The 18,773-nt window shown below is 53.8% G+C and overlaps 1 protein-coding gene across 2 annotated transcripts in view; it reads right to left on the reverse strand.

Annotated features, from left to right (window-relative positions):
• Positions 1–8,335: 8,335 nt before the first annotated feature.
• Positions 8,336–18,773, reverse strand: part of ASIC2 (acid sensing ion channel subunit 2) — an 851,967-nt gene continuing 841,529 nt past the window's right edge. For both annotated transcript variants that reach the window (XM_080679281.1, XM_080679280.1), the window contains exons 6-10: positions 17,647–17,800; positions 15,821–15,912; positions 12,459–12,538; positions 10,742–10,810; positions 8,336–9,241 (exon numbers count right to left, since the gene is read on the reverse strand). In XM_080679281.1, coding sequence (XP_080535407.1) covers positions 9,140–9,241; positions 10,742–10,810; positions 12,459–12,538; positions 15,821–15,912; positions 17,647–17,800 — 497 coding nt within the window. In that variant the 3' untranslated portion in view covers positions 8,336–9,139. The remainder of the gene's footprint in view (positions 9,242–10,741; positions 10,811–12,458; positions 12,539–15,820; positions 15,913–17,646; positions 17,801–18,773) is intronic.

The following is an 18,773-nucleotide window of genomic DNA, read 5'->3' on the forward strand; positions in this document are numbered from 1 at the left end:
GATCCTCTCTGGATGGACCGGGCCAGGCACAGCAGGCTGGGGCAGGGTGTGGTGTGGGTCTTGCCCAGGAAGGAACACGAGGCAATTGATAAAGAATAGTTTAACACACCTGTGTTTCTCAGCTGTCACTGTGATTTCAGGTGGCCTGTTGGAGCCAGAGCATCTCGGGGTTTCTTCACCTGTCCACTTGGGCTGGGCTTAACCTAGGCTCCAAAAAGCCTACCGTGGAAGGCTGGCCCACATTCCTGGGGGGCCTGGGGCCTGGGGGCTCAGTGTCTCCCAGTCCACACCTAGCAGAGTTTCCTAGACCCTTTAGCCGAATCTAGGTTTGCCAGATTTATCAAAACAAGCAAACAAAAATATAAACAGATAACAAAGACAGGATGCCCGATGCCGTGGCCGGTTTTGCTCAGTGGTTGCCCAGGAGCAGGTGGAGATGGAAGAGGAGTATCCAGGGGGAAGAGTCCTGGCCAAAGCCAGGCAGCCCTCACTTGTGCATAAGGGTGGATGGTCTCTGGGCCCACCGGGACGTCCCAGGTCCTGGTGACGCGCTCAGGTTGGTTAGAGAAACCAGGCTGTGCCCTGGAGTCTCCCTGCTTCCGCGTCACTCTCTCACCCCACATTCCATTGGTCACTAGTTCTATTTTACCTAAAAAAAAGATGTGGAGCCTGACCTTCCTTCCCCTCCCAGATACCTCTGCGTTATATCAAGCCCCATCCCTTTTTCCCTAGGACCACTGCAGTGGCCTTATAGGGGATCCCTCGCCATCGACCCGCCCCTCAGAGCTCTCTACCTTCTTACTGCCTTGCATCCCGGCCCCAGTGGCTTTTCTCACTTTCAGGTTAAAGGCCGAGTTCCTCGGCTTGGTACCTTGTGCCGCGCCAGCACGGCCAAGGGTGAACCTGAGTGGGGGCGGCTGAAAGGCTTAGAAAAGACAGACAAGAGAATGAAAGCTGGGTCTCGGTGGGACGCTGCTTCTCTGAGAGACAGCGACGACGCCCACAAGCCGTGTCTTTATTTTATAGCCAGATTCCACGAGGCAAAGTAAGGGCGTGGTCAAAATGTTTACAACATTCTCGCAGGTTTCGAATCTACTCAATTACATGCACCTGATCAAGCTTTGTTTTGGCAGCACTTGCTGCACCTCCCGCAGCCTATATCACTTAGCCACCTGGGACCACAGGTTCGGACCATAAGGTCAAGCTTACAACCATAGCCTTTGGCTACAATTGTGCTGGGACTTGCACATGGCTTTGCCACAACAGGACCGTGTCTTCTCATTAGTCCGAGGCTTGAACCTGACCAAACGCTGTAGCCACTCTCTGCAAGAAACATTAATGATTAACAGAAAATCATTGATCGGCTGCCTCCTGCACACCCCACACTGGGGATCAAGCCCGCAACCAGGGCATGTGCCCTGACCAGGAATCGAGCTGTGACCTCCTGGTTCATAGGTTGACGCTCAACCACTGAGCCACACTAGCCGGGTGAGCTAGGTATTCTTTGGTGCCCACCAATCACTTTGTGTTGGGCCTCTTTAACTTGGATGTAATTTCTTTAGAAAGGAAGCCCCGATGTCTGAATTACACTCAAGACAAATGGCCCATATGGTGATAAGTTAGCCAATGAGCCACTTCCTTCAGAGACCTGGCTTGAAGACCAGTTTCAAGGAGGCTAGATGTCCAAATTCCCCAGCCCAAAGCTGTGCCGCGCCAGCACGGCTGAGAGTAAACCTGAGAGCGGGCGGTGAAGGATTTAGAAAAGACAGACAAGAGAAAAAAGCTGGGTCTGGGTGGGACACTGCCCTTTCTGATGGAGAGGCAGCGTCACAGCCTGTAAGCTGTCTATTTTATAGCCAGATTCCATGAGGCAAAGTAAGGGCGTGGTTACAACATTCTTGTGCATTTCGAATCTACTCAAGTACATGCACCTGAACTCTATCAAGCCCACATCACTCAGACACATGGGGCCACATGTTCGGACCATAGGTTCAAGTTTACAACTATAGCCTCTGGTTATAATTGTGCTGGGAGGGCTCTGCCTGCCAAGCTGGGACTTGCACGTGGCCATGAGAGGACTGTGCCCTCTCATTAGTCCAAGGCTTGAACCTGTCCAAACACTAGCTGCTCTCCACACAAGGCGTCACTCACAGCCATTGCCAGGAGGTGGTTTTTTCTTCTTTCCTTCCCTCCTTCCCTCCTTCCTTCCTTCCTTTTTCCCTCCCTCTCTCTTTCTTTCTTCCTTTCTTTATCCCTCCCTCCCTTCCTCTCTCTCTCCCTTTCTTTCTCTCTCTTCTTCCTTCCTTCCTTCCTTCCTTTCTTTCTTTCTTTCTTTCTTTCTTTCTTTCTTTCTTTCTTTCTTTCTTTCTTTCTTTCTTTTTCTTCAAACAAAGAGCCTCATTGCAGTTCTGCTCAGAAATGAATGAGATGTCAACAGTGGTGCGTGTCCGGGGGCTCAGCGGCAGCCAGAGGACATTATGCATGCATTTCCCGTGTGCAGGGCACGCGTGGTCTTATTCCTTAAGAACCAGGCCACAGGGATGTTTGCAAAGCTAGGCTGCAGTTGCTCTCTGTCTGCAGGTCTCCTCAGCCCTCCCAATCACCACATGAATAAGGTAATTTTATGAAATCACAGCTCCAAGGTTCTCGGTTCACATCCATATTCTGCTCATTCATTCATCTCGCCATCTGTGAGCTCTCATTCGGCGCACAAGCTGCAGTAGGTGACAAAGGCTTAAAAAAATGATGGGAGGGAAATTTTGAAATTGATCAAACCCTGCCTGTCATTCCCCCCTGCCCCTCCTGTGAATTGAAAAATGGCAGTCATTAGGGCATATTAGGGGGGACGTCAGTTGCTCCTCGTGGTACCGCGGTGATCTTTGGGAGGAGAGGTTACTGCTTTCGGGAGCAGGCAGCAAAACTGAGCATCCGTGCGCCCCTGGGGATCACAAATAAGCTCTGGGGCTCCATCACCCTCCTCAGATGGAATGCAAGTTTTATGATTATCCATGTGACCCTGTTCATTTTTGTTTTCCGGGAGAAAGTTCATAGCTTTCACCTTATTTTTAATCCATACAAGTATCCAGGTAAGATCAATGTTTTACTGGAAGAAAGAAAGAAAATAGCCCTAACCGGTTTGGCTCAGTGGATAGAGCTTCGACCTGCGGACTGAAAGGTCCGAGGTTCGATTCCGGTCAATGGCATGTACCTTGGTTGCAGGCACATCCCCAGTAGGAGATGTGCAGGAGGCAGCTGATTGATGTTTCTCTTTCATCGATGTTTCTAGCTCTCTATCCCTCTCCCTTCCTCTCTGTAAAATATCAATAAAATATATTTTAAAAAATAAGAAAAGATAGAAAATATATACCTTAACTCATTTGACCCCATAATGACCCTGAAAACGAGGGACCCTCATCTCCATCATATAGGTGGGAACTGGAGGCTGGAAGCAGTGAGTGAAATAGCTGCTTAGACACCTGTCCCCGTCCTCCAATTAGACTCAGAGGCTGTGAGAGCTGATGCACCAAAGAGATTTGCTGTTTATTTCCCATCCCCTCTCCTTTTATTATTTTTTTATTTTTGTTAATTCTCACCTGAGGATATTTCCCATTGATTTTTAGAGAGAGTGGAAGGGAGGGAGAGAGACACACAGAGAGAGAAACATCGATGTGAGAGAGAACATCGATTGGTTACCTACCGCATAGACCCTGACCTTGGCCGGCATAAAACTGAGGTACATGCTCTTAACCGGAATCAAACCCAGGACCCGTCAGTCCACAGGCCGATGTTCTATCCACTGAGCCAAACCGGCTAGGGTTTTCCGCTCCTTTTATAAAGGGGGAAACATAGGCCCAGAAAAATGAAGTAAATTGTCCAGGGGTGTATGAGTAGTTTATAACAGAAATGGGTTAGAAATGCAGTTTTTTGACTCTGTCAAAAGCCTTTACTAACCTATTGCTCCCACAAAGACTGTGAGCACAGGTTTTAGTGATTGTTAAATTGGATTAGTAAGCAGCTCTCCTCTCACCTGTCCTCAGGGGGGTGCTGTCCACTGCCCTGGGTTACGGTCCCCTGGAACTGCATGACCCCAAACACGGTTAACCTACTAGCCTTAGGAAAACACAAATGATGCACAAAGTGATTCCACATGCCAGGATCCTCAAATGAGCGGGGAGAAAGCCATTAGCTAAAGAAATCAAACTTTGCTCTGGGAAACATCTTCTCAGACCCGGGGAGATCAGAGGAAGGGACTTGGAGAACTTCAGCTATGATGCACCTTCAGCGTGCTGAACCTGCCCTTCATCCGGGGCACCTGCCACTCTCTCAGTAGTCATTTTGGACACGCCCCTTGGACTTCTATGCTTGGGTGCCCTGGATCTCTGTGCAGTCCCTGGGCTGTGTATTTGCCACGCTGCACCCCTCTGCCCCCGCCCCCCCACCGCCTCCCAGGCTTTGTCTCCCAGGCTGTGCATATGCCGCTGACTCACTCTCCTTCTACCACAAAACTCCGATTCATCTTTCCTAGCTGTCTGTTTCCTGGAGGACTCACATAATCAATTCCTGGAGGGCAGGTGCCCCATACAGACTGGGCAAACAATCAATAGGAGTGGAATGAATGGCAAGTCTGTGTCTTGTCTCCCCTTCCTGTGTCGCCCTGTGCCTTCCCAGCTGGGCCAGGAAGCGTGTTCTGTGCAGCTCGGGGCCTGCCTGGCTTGGCGTGGATCTGGCCTGGCGACAGTCCGCGTGGAAGCACGTTCTTGGCTCTCAAGCCTCCCTGGCTTCTCTGTAATGGGGAGCATATTCACTGGCACTTTCTGGAGGCCCTTCCCTCTGCACGGAGTTCGGGTCTCACGATGGAACTGAAATCTCTGAGTTTGTGGACGAAGAGCTCCCAGGTCTCTCCGTGGGCCTCTCAGGCTGAGCTGAGCTTTACCTGAGGGGAAGCCTGCCCACCGAGGTAGCACCTGTGGGGGGGCCTGCCTCAGACTCCTCCTTCCCAGCTCACCCAAGCACCCCCTTTGGGGACCCTTTCTCACTAAGGGGGTTCATGGTTAAGACTCTTAGAAAAACAGGGATTAGAGTGTCGTCCCAACATGCCAAGGTTGCAGGTTTGATCCCTGGTCAGAGCACATGAAAGAATCAACCAATGAATGCATAAATAAGTGGAACAGCAAATCGATGTTTCTCTCTTTCTCTTTCCCTTCTTCTATCCCTCCCTCCCTCTCTCCCATCCTCTCTCTCTAAAATCAATAAATAAATTAAAAATCTAGCTGCAGCTGGAAAGGGGAATGCAAATGGCCTCTCTTTGCCAAAACAACAAAGCAGGAGCATATAAGCAGCGGCCTGGTCTGGGATGGCTGCTCACAGAAGTGCTTCGTCCTTTCTCTCTCCCTAACTGCAGACTCCACTGCTTCTGTTTCTGGGGTCAGGTGCCACTATTGATTGATTGATTGATTGATCTCACCCTTTAAGGTCACTGATAATCCAACCTTGCCGTTCCGTCTTGTGATTGGTCCAGACTCCTGGCTGTTTGTTGTCCTTTCGGCCACTCTCAAAATGGGACACACCCCTGTGCCTCCTCTGTGCACCGACCTCCCAGGCCTCCACGAAGAAAATGATTGCAAAAATGGTTATTTGTTTGAAGTGAGGATGATAAAAAACACCCTGCCACTCCCAGGAGTTGAGGCAGACAACTGGTCTTTGGTTAACAATCAGTCAATAATGATCAGTAGTTGGCTGTTGACTTGCTCTCTTGGATTTCCTGCCTTTCCCCCTTTAAGCAGGTTAAGCTCGTAGACCTGCTTCAAGGTGAGCAAAGCCAGAATCCCCCAGTCGGAAGGAGAACCTAACGTGTGGGAGGCCGGAAGCAATGCAAACCCGCTTGAGTGTTCTTTGCTCCATCTCACATTGATGTGAGGTTGTTGTGTGTGCGTGTGCTTTTTAAAGGAAGCCAGACATCCAATGAAGCGGGTGGAATTGCAACTTAATCTATAGATTTTGAAAAATTTATGAAACTGTTAAACTGGGACAAGGCAGAGCATCTGATAGTTTCCAGACTCACTGAATAGACATGTCATTTGGCTCCTGGCCCTGATGGGAGCGTCTGAGGACACTCCCTGTTCTCCTGCCTCCGACCCTCGAGGCGCCAGCAGGACATCTTCCGGCCTGAAGCAGTGAGGAGTGAGTTTGTCTCAGGAGAGGGATGCCCGTGCCCTGGCAGCGTCGGGAGAAATGATGGCGCTCAGTTCTTCTTGCTTTAAGCGGTTTACAGATGGAATTGGGAGCTTGGAGCTTGGGGTTACACCTTTGGCACCGCCACTAACTTACCAGGTTACTAGGCAAGTCCCTTGCCTCCCCTTTTGGGGCTGCTCATTTGGAAAATGAGGACAGTCCTACAGGATCCTATAGTGGGACAATAATGGCCCCCAAAGATGTCCACACTCTGACCCTGGAACCTGTGAATATGGTACTTCACCTGGTCCACTAGACTTTGGGGAGGTCATCCTGGATTATTCTTGGGCCCAGTGTAATCACAAGGGTCCTTAATGGATGAAAGGGGGAGGCAGGAACACTTCTGAGTCAGAGGGAGCTTTGACTACGGGATGCTGTTGTTAGGCGAGTGAGAAGGACTCCACCTATCATTGCTGGCTTTGAACAAAGAAGAAGAGGCTATGAGCCAAGGAATGTGGGCGGCCTCTGGCACCAGGAAAGGTGAGGAAGGGGTTTCTCCCTTGGAGCTTTTAGAAGGAACCCAGCCCTCCTGAGTCCTAGATTTTAGCTGAGACCGGCGTCAGATTTCTGACTTCCAGAAACTGTCAGATAATGCCCAGCTGGTGTGGCTCAGTGGTTGAGCATTGACCAGGAGGTCACAGTTGGATTCCCAGTCAGGGCACATACCGGGTTTCAGGCTTGATCCCCAGTGTGGGGCTTGCCAGAGGCAGCCGATCAATGATTCTCTCTCATCATTGATACTTCTATCTCTCTCCTTCCCTCTTCCTCTCTGAAATCAATAAGAATATATTTAAAAGAATATATATGTGTTGTTTTAAGCTGCTAGATTGGTCATAATTTGTTATGGAGGCAACAGAAAATGAAAACAGGGCTCCTTCCTGCAACTTGACATTGTTTTTAAGAATCCAAACCCAGCTTTGCCAGCAGCCCTGGGCAGCCTCAGCTGAGAGGACATGTCTCAGGGATGCTCGGTCCCCCTGCCTCCCGGCTGTGGTATTGCCAGCTCCCAGTCCCATCTATGCTCAAGTGTGGCTCGTTTGACGCGGCCCCCTGGGCAGCGGAGGGGAGCCGCTGTAGCACCGTGAGTGTGGAGGGGCCTCTGGGGGTCATCAGTGAAGACACAGGTCAGGTATTGTCTTCATCCTCAAACTGAAGGAACTGAGCCCAGAGAGGGGTAGGGTCTCATCCATGGTCAGGCAGCTCCTGCGGGAAGAAGGCAGGGGACTGGGCTCTGAAGTCCTGACGCGGGGTTTTTCAATAGGTCACATTGGGGAATACCTTTCCCTTGTGTTAGTGTGAATGGGTTGGGCAGGAGAGAAAGGGAGAGAGAGCGAGCGAGCTTGGATGGCAGAGCAGGGATCAGAGCCTGGTCCAGTGGAGCTTCTGTGCATCTATGCATGAGCGGAAGGCACACACCACAGTTGGCCTTTCTTCCTGGGCATTGGGGGAGACTTGGAGTTGGGAGTGGTTGGGGAAGGGACTGTCCCTATGGAATTAGCATATGGCTTGAGCACAAGGATTCTGACTGAACAGCAAGCTCTCTTTTGCCACCCAGGGCTGGAAAGGGCAGGCCCCCTGCAGCCTAAAGGCCCCTCCCCGCCTCCTTTCCCGCCTGGACAGCTTCTGAGGACTTGTGAGGAGCGAAGCCGAATGCCAATGTGACCCCCACAGGGACAAACAGGTCTGTGTGATGGGCGAAGAGCTGAGGTGCAGAGAGGGGCGCAGAGAGGGTTCTGGAGCGCTGGTGTGTCAGGGAGGGAGGCCACACTGGGCCTGTGTGCAGCCCAAGTTCACTGACGGGTCAGGATGGAAGGTGGAGAGCAGAAGGTGTGAAGGCCTCCTCTATGGTTTTTGTGTCTGGGCAGGTTCTCCGCCTTCCCTCTTCACGCCAGGGCATGGCATTCAGACCCTGGGTCGTGAAGTCATTTACAAGGTCACGATCAGCAGTTGTTAAAGATCAGAGTAGAACAGGTTTTGTAAAGGTAAGTGTTGCTGCACAAAGCTTGACAGAACCTGTGGTCTTTGGCCTGGGAGGTCTGGCCCTTTCCTAGGTGCTTGGGGAGAGAGACCTGAGGGTGGGAGGAGGCAGACACCGTGGAGCCACTTCCACAAGACCAGCTTTTAATATGACCGTGACGGGAAGCACGAATAAATAAACGCCAGAGAAAATGGGAAAACTAAACCAAACTCAGAACAGCAAACCCAAAGATCAGAAACAAAACCAAACGGACCTCTGACAGACAGTAAACCCCCCAAAGACAGAACCGGACTGTACAAGCCATGTCACAGGGAGGGCAGAACACGTGGGAGCCACGGACACGGGCCGGAGTCACCAGGCCACAGGCCTCCGTCACAGGCGCTGGGGTTGGAGGGGCTCGGCCGGGTCCCCCGGGGGTCGGCTGGGGCGGGAAGGGGACTGTGGGCAGGTTAAGGACCTTTCACGAACCACACAAGGACCGGACGTAGCCGACAGTTCTGCGGTTTCCCTTGGTTGTGCAGCTGCGATTCCAGCTGTGGCCTCGCGGTGACTCGGGGCTGGAACCTGGTCCCACCGCGTGGGAACCGCACAGAGGAGCGTCTCGTACACAGACAGACGTGGAGGCGGCGCCGTGAGAAGTCTGAGCATGCAGGTGCTTTCTACATCTGGCAGTGAGATGTGATGGCAGATTGGTCCTTGGACTGTTCCAGAATGTGTCTCGTGTCTCCTAAGAGGGACGCACGGCGGGGATCGAGGACGGGTCGTGTCCCACGTGGCCGCAGCGAGGTTTTGGCAGAGAGTTTGCTATGTGTGCATATGGGGCTCTTGCTGCTTCCGTCATCAGGGGCCATCCCGCCTGAGCCTGCTGTCCCGTGTCCCGGGTCTTGGGCCTCAGGGTCTGCTTGGGGGTGCCGGGTGCTCCGAGGGCTGTCAGCAGGCGATCTCCTCCAAGGTCCCCAGGGCCGTCTGCAGGGGCACAGTCACAGTGTGGCTGATGGTTTCAGAGTGGTTTGGCATCGTCTCACAGGTGCTCTGGAGGGAGGGGAAGGTGGTGTTTATTTATTTAAAAATATTGTTATTGATTTCAGAGAGGGAGGGAGGAGAGATAGAAACATCAATAATGAGAGAGAATCATTGGTCGGCTGCCTCCTGCATGCCTCACACTGGAGATTGAGCCCACAACTGGGGCATGTGCCCTGACCGGGAATCGAACCTGAGCCACGCCAGCCAGGCAAAGGTGGTGTTTATATTCAAAAATTCATCAGGTGCCCCTGGCAGCCTTGGGGACCATGCTTCTCACTTGTGGGCTCCCCAGGGCATTGCTGCTCCTGCCCCAGACACCCCATGCACCAGTTTGGCATCTCAGGCATGAGGCTTAAGGGGCCTCCCTGCCTTCAGAATCCTCGCCACTGCCCACCTGGTGCCCCCGGTGCAGGGAGAGGACTCTCTGGTGATGGGGTGTGGCTATTCCTCCTAGAGGTCCCCTGATGTGCCACCTGAAGCTACATCTGAGTGACGTCTAGCTTTGGGCTGGATAGCCCATCCTAATCTTGGCCTCGGGGGCCTCCTTTGGGGCCTAGCTGGGGTGAGGAGGTGCAGCCTGGGGCTAGGCCTGGTGCAGGGGGTGCTGATCAATCGCTGAGGCCAAGCTGTAAGGGCAGAGGCCTCGAAGGCCAGAACCAGCGCTGGTCACAACTGCCCAAAGGACCTTCAGGGTTAGACTGTACACAGGGAACAGTCATCTTGGGCCCCTGAGCAGGGTGTGGCCGAGGGGCCGCAGATCTTCCAGGAGATCTCCAGGCTGTCCCGAGTTGCTTCGGGTGGGAGGGCGGGAGGGCTGGGAGCAGAGACCAGCCAGGAGGCCGTGTAAGAATTTGGAGAGATTTGATGAGGACGATACTGCAGGAGGGAGAAGGATAGAGGGGGAACCTATGACTGAGACATTTCGGAGGCAGGAGGGAAGTGGGGGAACCTGAACTTGCTGAGCACTTACTATAAACTAGGCATGCTGCCCGGCCAGTGTGGCTCAGTGGTTGAGCATCGACCTATGAACCAGGAGGTCAAGGTTCAATTCCCAGTCAAGGCACATGCCTGGGTTGTGGCAGCTGGATCCCCAGTAGGGGGCATGCAGGAGGCAGCAGATCAATGGTCCTCTCTCATCATTGATGTTTCTATCTCTCTCTCCCTCTCCCTTCCTCTCTGAAATCAATAAAAGTATATTGAAAAAAACAAAAACACTAGGCATGCTGATTGTTTCATAGGCTGGTCTCCCTCATCTGAATGACACCCCTCCACACCCCCCTAACCGGCTTCCATTCCCGGTCCCTGTGAAGAGGCAGATGCTCAGGGAGATAGATACTTGTCCCCAGGCACACAGCTCAGAAGCAGGACCTGGGATCCAGCCAGGCCAGCTCCATCTGGAGCCTGGGTCCCTTCCGCTCCGCCCCTCCTGCTCTGGCCCCGTATCTGGTTTCACGTCGCCTGTACAGACCAGAGGAGCACATCGACCTCCGACCCACACGCCGCTCTCACCACGTTCTCATCGTGGCTCCCTTCGTCCTCTTCTTTGCCAAGCAGGTCTAATAGTTTCTCTTTGATCAGCTGCAAGAGAGGACGGAAGTGGGTGGTCAGGCTGGGGGAAGGGGCAAAGGCAGAGAGGCCTCCTGCCCTGGGTTCTGCAGGGGAACCACAGCGGCAGCAGCTGCCTGAGCTGTGGCCGGACAAACCGTGGCAGGACCCGCCGGGCGGAGCCTCCGCCCCATCTCTGGGCTGCCAAGGGATTCTGGTGCAGGGGCTAGAGCCTGGAAGAGGTCCCAGGAGGGCCCCGTCACAGTGTGGACCGCCTTCTCCTGTGGATGGACAGTGTGGAGCAGCCGCATGTGCTGGCGTGGCTGGCTCCCCATCTGCCCTCAGGAGCAGCCTGGGCCCCTTTCTGAGCCCGGGTCTGGGGGACAAGATTGCTAATTACTTTCTAGGCCTGCCACCCCCACAGTTCATAAGATCAGGGCACACTCGAGTCCATGACATTTTATTCTTAGCAGCGGAGGGTAGTTATCAAATGTTACCCAGTGTGATTCAATTTCCCTAACTTTGTACAGCGTCTCACAAAATTAAGAACAAAGAGGAATAAAATCTGGCCACGGGGCATGGTTTTGGTGTGTGGAACAAGGTTTCCCGGCTAAAAGGCAGGGCGGGACGTGGCCGAGGGGCCGCAGGGGCCGCAGATCTTCCAGGAGATCTCTCCAGGCTGTCCCAAGCTGCTTCGGGTGGGAGGCTGGGAGGGCTGGGAGCAGAGACCAGCCAGGAGGCCGTCTAAGAATTTGGAGAGATTCCCCAGACCCAGCTCCCACGGGGCCCTCCAGCCCCACAGTGAGCAACCTTTGGCCACGGCCAGCCCTCACTGGGGGCAGACCCTGCTCGCAGGCACTGTGTGTTGGGCCCAGACCTGGTGCTCCTGGGGCCTTCGAGGGCCTGGGCGTGCCCAAGGGGTTCTGGAGCCCTGCAGCCAGCTGGGTCTGGGAAATGGGTGGGAAGGCTGACGAGCACCAGGAGCTCCCAATCCTAAAGCTGCTGTCCGCTGTTTGGGAAGCTCTCAGATGCTTTGTCCCTGCTGCCCCTGAGGGAGACATCTCCACAGACCATTAGCAGCCAGAGGCAGGGGGTGTGGCCTTGCTCTTCTCAGGACCGAGGAGGCTGCTGGGAAATTACCGCAGTCTCCCTGAACCATGACGGTACCACTCAGGTGACCAGCCACCCAGAGAGCAGGTGTGTGTGTGTGTGTGCAAATGGTGTCTGTGCACTTGTGAGTAGTATGTGTGTGAGTGTGATATAAGTGTGTGTGTCTGAGTGTGGTGTATGTGTGTGTGCATTTGTGAGTAATGTGTAAGTGTGGTATAAGTGTGTGTGTGTGTCTGTGTGTGTGTGGTGTGGGTGTGTGTGTGTGTGTGTGTGTGTGTATGTTCAGGCTAGCTGTGGGAGGGGCTCAGGGCTGGCCTCAGCCCGGTCTCATCTCCCTTTTCTTCTCTCCCTGCTCGTGTAGACAGCCCACTGCTTTTCCTCTACTGGACTGTGGCTTCCCCTCCCTCACATTCATCCCTCCCTGATACCTAGGGCTTGGTGACAGACAATAGCCATGGACAGGAGGAGGGTGCAGGTTCTGGTGGAGATGTAGTGCATCGGTTCTGGGCATTGGGGCAGGATGAGGGCACCCGCATGTGGTCATTTCCCCAAGAGGGATCCCAAATCTTACCTCATAAATGTAATCAAAGAGCTCTAGTATTGTGAGGATACTAGCACCAATGAACAACCCCATCTGGCCACCAATGTCACCTGGAGAGAGACAGAAAAGACCAAAGGTTTGGCTTCACTCACAGCACTTCCAGGAAGGGCGAACAGACTCGGAATTCGGAACCCAGACCTTCTGAGGGGAGCCCGGGCTTGTCACTGGAAGGCAGGCCTTTGACAAGTCCCGCCCTCGATGCACAGCTCTGAGAGCTGATGGCGTGCAGCACCTAGTGAGGATGCGAACTAACCCGAATGCTTATTGGAGGTTCCAGAATAGACCTCATAGGCTGACAGGCTTGCCAATTACATTAGAAACCGCACTGATTTGGCCTTGCTTTGGCTCTGGGCTGAGAATAGAGATAAGACATGTGTGGTCCTTGCCCTGGGCAAGGGCACAGTCTAGCCTGAGACACAAGTGTCAGGTGCCCTGAGTGGGGGTCTTGGCAGCAGTGTCACAAGAGGCCTCCTCGCCCATGCCTTTAATCATGACATGACCTTCAGGGTCACCTTGGGGCTCCTCTCACTCTTGGGATGAGGCCCTTGGAAGCATCTTCCATCTCCCTTACCCAAAGGTAAATGTTCAATTTGGTCTCTTTCTAGAGCAGAGGTTCTTACTCTGGGGTGGATGGGCCCCTTGACCCAAGTTATTCTGGACCGGTCTTCAGATCCCCCTGCATCAAACTCCTGGGAGTCTTGTAATCAGTGTAGATGCCTAGACCTACCCCAGGCTACATATCAGATGTGGGGTCGGGGTCTGGAGGTCAGGATTTGTATGTTCCCCAGGGGGTCCTCTGGTCCACTAGAGTTTGAAAACCCCTCTCCTGTGGGCCCTTCAGCTGGTTGGAGATCCTCCGAAATGGAATGAAAACACTAAGTATGGGCACCTGGCTTTTGTAGTGGGAGAGTTTATCTTGGAGAGGCTATTAGCCCATTCTCCAAGGGTTGTGATCCCCCAGAAGCCCATGGTGCTTTGCCCCATTGCTCTCTGGGGCTCTGAGCTCGGAGTGGCCACCAGCTTGCTGTGTGCCTTTGATAAGCCCTGACCCACTCAGGAGCTTTGCCTTCAAAGCACCCTTGGTGGTGGAGGCTGTTGGGAGGGGGCTTGGAGGAGATGAGCTGGGAAGTCCTTCCCAGCTATAATCTCTAAGACTGGGCTGGGGCGAGTGCTGGGAATGGGGGTGCTGTTGGGGTGGGCACACAGTCCTCCTGGACACTCCAGGATGACCTCTTGGTCTGAGAACTTCCTGATGGGCTGCCCACTCCTACCCTGATCATAGCTGGGAGGAGCCTGACAGCCACATCCTGAACCAGTCGAGATTGTGGGGCGGGGGTGCTTCCTGGTGGGACTTGGTGCTGAGCTCAGAAGGCTCCCTGCATGCCTCTCCTCCCTCATGCTCACTCTCATGCCCGTAGTGGAGGTGTATCGGGGAGTGTGCACTTATGTGTGTGCATGTCAGGTGTGAGTGTGTTTGTATGTGCGTGAAGTGTGACTGAGTGTGGGGATATGTGCCAGGGTCCCGTGAGTGTGCAGTGTCTGGATAGAAATAGGCAGTACATCTAGCTGTTAATGGCTTTAGATAGATGGTGATCTAGGTCTAGGGTAGGTACACGGAGAGTGTCTAAGCGTGTGAGTGGCTTTGTGGAGGTGGACCGTGTGTCTGAGTGTGAGCACAAGTGAGCATGTGCAGGTGTGAGTGTGTTTGTGTGCATAGGCAGTTGTAGGCAAGAGTGTGTGTGCAGGCATGCAGTGTGTGTGCAGGCGGGTCTGTGTAGGTGCACACCTGTGTGTGTGGCTCCCCATGGAGCGTGTGTGGCCACGGGGAGGGGGGCAGTGGGCACTGAGGTGAGGGTGTGGGCCGTGTGGCAGTGAGAGGGGGGCCTGACAGCCTGTGGCTGATGGTTCCCAACGGCACATGCTCCCATCACGAGGCTGCAGATGGCCCCATGCTTTTCTCAGCGGCTATTCTGGGAGGGAACATGATGCTAGGAATGCTCATCCTCATATCTGATGCAGAGACGAGCTGTCCCTCCTGACAGATCCAAGCTCGGGCCCTCCCCGCTGTGTGTATGTGTGTGTGTGTGTGTGTGTGTGTGTGTGTGTGTGTGACTGTGAGCTTATGTGGGGATGGGAGGAATCATGTCCTGAGTCCATTTAGAAAATGAAGGTGGCAAGGGCTGGGGAGGAGCCTATATCTCCAGCCCAGGGTACAATTCTCTAGGCTCAGCCTCTTTGGCCATAGGGGCCTGAGAGGCCTGAGCGACAGCCACCTTAACCCAGCTGGGACCCAGACTCCTGGGAGAGGTGCAGAAAGGCCCGATGGCGCCTGGCAACATCAGCCGGGTCCTGGTCCCTGGCACAGAGACTGTCCAGGGACCAGAAATGATATTAATGGAGCTTCTGTGGGCTGGGGCTTTGCCACATTTAACCATCACAGCCAACACATAGAGTGGGTTTCATTAGACCCATTTTACAGATGAGGGACCTGAGGCCAGTGAGGAGAAGCCACTGGCTTACATTCTCACAGCTGGTCTTTGCTTTATACCCTCAGGTAGAAGGTGTCTCTTCCTCTCCTTGCTCCCCTCACCTGGCTCAGCTCAGAGGCAACAACGGCTACTTTTGCTTGCAGATCCCTTCTTGAGAGTGAGGGGGAGTTGTCAGGAGGCCCCCAGGGGCAGGTCTTCTGTCTGCCTCAGGGGTCTTGTGCATGTTGTGCTGGGCTGGGGCAGGGTTGAAATGAACTCCCTGCATCCATTATGTGCCTGCGGGGTCAGGGCACCTTGTGTGGGTGGCAGTCAGGTCTGTAGATACCTGCGGACAAGTGGCCCTTCTTTTGTGTTTGACAAAGGACCCAGCGCAGAGGGCCACCTGGCCTTCTCAATGCAGCAATGCTGCTTTCCAGGGGGGCTCCACTGGGGACCCTCATTGTGTCCACCACCTGGGGACCCTCCACAGCTCAGTCTTCCCAGCATCTAATAGCTCTTTCTTCCTGCCCCACCCCAAGACTCTGACACCAACCTGGGGGCGGAGAATCATGGAATCCAAGAGGGCAGCTCTGGAAAGGCCCTGAGAGATCTTCAGCCCACCCGCCTCCCTGTGTTGATGGGGAAACTGAGGCAGAGATTACAGCATGAACTGGCCTAGAACCTTCACCACACTGGGGGTCTTCGTGTTCTGGGACAGGAGCCGTACAAGGATGGAGGGAACAATGAGCGGGCATAGAGCTAGACTTGTCAGGAGGCATACAGATCGACCTGCCCACCTGCCACCTCCCTCCCTCTCACCTCCTATAAGATGTGGAAATTTGTGCAACAGACGCTTCGACTTACCAAGTAAGGCAGCAACTTCATACGCCTTCTTTTGTTCAATTGTCTCGTAATTGAGAGCTTCAAAAAATATATCCAGAACGAGGATGTTCTCTCTGCAGAGGGAACATTCAGTACATACATGGGTGGATCTGTCAGGATCCACAGTGATCATCTAACAGCTTTCCCCTGGACAGATGGAGAAACTGAGGCCCGGGAAGTGCCACAACCGTCCCAACGCTCGAGCTGGTAAGGGGCAGAGCTGGGCCTTGAAACCAGGAGCCCTGACTCCACCCTGTGCTCTTCCCAGGCCTGGGGGCTGAACCTGGAGGCACCTATCAGCGGTCCCCCTCTGCCCTGAGTTCTCTCCCTGACTCTGCACGCTGCCTCTCCTCCTGGTTCTCGGGCCCCCAAGGGGTCTGCCCGGGTCCTTCCCTGCAGGTGAGCTCAGGAATCTTTTGACGAGGCTTGCCCGCCCAGCTGACCTCCCCTACCCACTCCTGAGAGTCCCCCAGTTCCCACTGGGATTTACAACAAGCTTCTAGTCCGAGGTCCCACCCTGGCATTACCAAGTCAGCTGCCAGAGCCAGAGTGGCTTTTTAGGGCACAAACCTACAACTGTGGGTGGGGCGGCTCTGGCAGGAGCATCTTGGTTCCCTCTGTTCCCTTAGGCAGATGTGTTAATGAGACACATCTTGGCAGGAGGCCCCGCTGCTGCCTGCAGAATGTCTGCTCAGCAGCAGGACCTGGCACCTCCTATGATTCCCCATCTCCTTCGGTGCTGCGCACAATGCCTCAATGCCGGTCCCCAATCCACTGAACAGAAGCAGTCTGCTTTGTAGACATCACCCAGGAGGGGCTCTGGCGATGGTGCTGGCAGGAGGGAGTGGCTGGGGAGAGGAGCAAACCCCTTCTCCACGCAGGGCTCTCCGAGGTGCCAAAGCAGCACCAACTCTTGCTTGGTTTATGGCGACGACCTCCTAACTGGCTCCCTTTTGCCCACCCGGCTTCCCATCCATCCTCTAAGCGGCTGCCCAAAGGGTCTCTCTAAAACTGCTAAACAAGTTCAAATGAAATAAAATTACAGTTCAGTTCCCGAGTCACTCAAGCTATGTTTAATATATATATATACATATATGTGTACACACACACACACATATTTCCTATTGATTTCAGAGAGGAAGGGAGAGGGAGAGAGAGATAGAAACATCAACGATGACAGAGAATCATTGATTGGCTGCCTCCTGCATGCAATCCGGGGATCGGGCCCGCAATCTGGGCATGTGCCCTTGACCAGAATTGAACCTGGGACCCTTCAGTCCTCAGGCTGACGCTCTATCCACTGAGCAAAACTGGCTAGGGCTCAAGCTATGTTTAAAATGCTTAATGCCGGTGGACTGAGGCGATGACATTGAAATGAACACCTGCACCATGAGGGATCAGTCAGGTGAAGAGTGAGAGGATAAGCATTCTGGGAAGAGGGAACAGAACATGCAAAGCCTGCCTGGAATACTCCTATGCATCATTTAAAAAATCTCTTGACGTTCCTTGGCAGCATCCCCATGCGAGGTGCAGTCAACCACCTCCCTGTATCCCTGGGGCCGGGATCAGCCTTTGTTGCATTCAGTTGTCTGCTTGTAGCCCTGAAGGACTATAAGCTCCTTAAAGGCAGGGACTGCATCTTAATCATCTTTGTCTTCTGATGCAGGCAGTGCTTGCCACACAGTAGGTGCTCAATGAATGTCTGCTAAATGGAACTGCTTACCTTTGCCCTCTTCCTTGATTGCCCCGAATTTCCTCCTGATCCATACCACCCCCCTCCTCCCCAGTGCACATGCCCCTAAGCTTACGAGATATATTTTTCTGATTTGTTAAACTTCTTCTCGAGGTACTTGGCTGACGTCTTACTGGGGATCTTCACCATGGAGAGCTCTTTGTTGTAGCGGGTCAGGTTGCAGGGTGTCCTGCAGAGACAGTAACTGCTGTCCTTTTCCGCCAGCAGACCTGCAGGGGAGAGGGAGGGGGGCTTAGTCCGCTGTGAGGTCTGTGACCTCTGGGCCAGGGCAGCAGGTCCAGCAGGAGAGAAATGAGCTGGGAAGAGGTGCCCTCTCCATGAGTGAGGGGTGGGGGGCTGCAGAGAGAAGGGGAGCTGGGCTGCTGCTCTAGGTTGAGAGCGCTTATGAAAAAGTGCCCGCTCTTTCTGGGCTACTCTTGGTCCTGCGTTCCTTCTGCTTCTCTCACTGTTCTGTGGCGCTTTACAAACTGTTGAAAAGGCACCGCTTTGGGAGAATAGGCTCCGAGGGAGTCCTGGCCCCTTCAACTTCCCGGGCCTTCGGCTCTGCTCCTAGCCTCAGTGTTCTCATCCACAAAGTGGGCCGCCCGGCAAAGGCACATGTGGGAGACCATTGCATCTGAAACCTGGGCTCTGCGGATTCCCTCTGGGACTGGCTCCCCATAGCCAACGCCCACCTCTTGTGCCCGCTGGATTAGGACACAGGCCAAGATTTGCACTCTTCTCTAGAGGCAAACTCCCCGCATCCAGGTCTCTTCTCCCCCCCTCCCCTCCCTTCCCTTCCCCTTCTCTCCATTTAGGACCCGGTGATTAAAGACAACATTTCCCCCTCCCCATCTTTCCTCTAACCATCTCAGTGTTAGATGGGTTTTGTTGATTCCTCACTCCAAGGAGAGACTAAGTCTTTGCACGCATTGGAAGCCACTGCCTGTCCTCTCACCAGCCCCCCTCTCTCCCCCTCCAGTCATGGAAGCTCTGGCAGTGTGAGTCAAGAGCTGCTCCCACTTAACTCCAGCAAGTGCAGCTGCCAAGGAACTCAAGTCCATGCACACGGCCTTACCTCTTTCCTCTGCCCCACCTACTTAGGCTCAGCTGCTTGGAATAACCTTGGTGGTCTAGCTGTGTGAGCTACCAGCATGTGTGTGTGTGTGGGATACTGTCACACTCCTTCTGTGCCCCCCACAC

This window comes from Plecotus auritus (assembly GCF_963455305.1).
Source record: "Plecotus auritus genome assembly, chromosome: 7".
Taxonomy (NCBI): Eukaryota; Metazoa; Chordata; class Mammalia; order Chiroptera; family Vespertilionidae; genus Plecotus; species Plecotus auritus.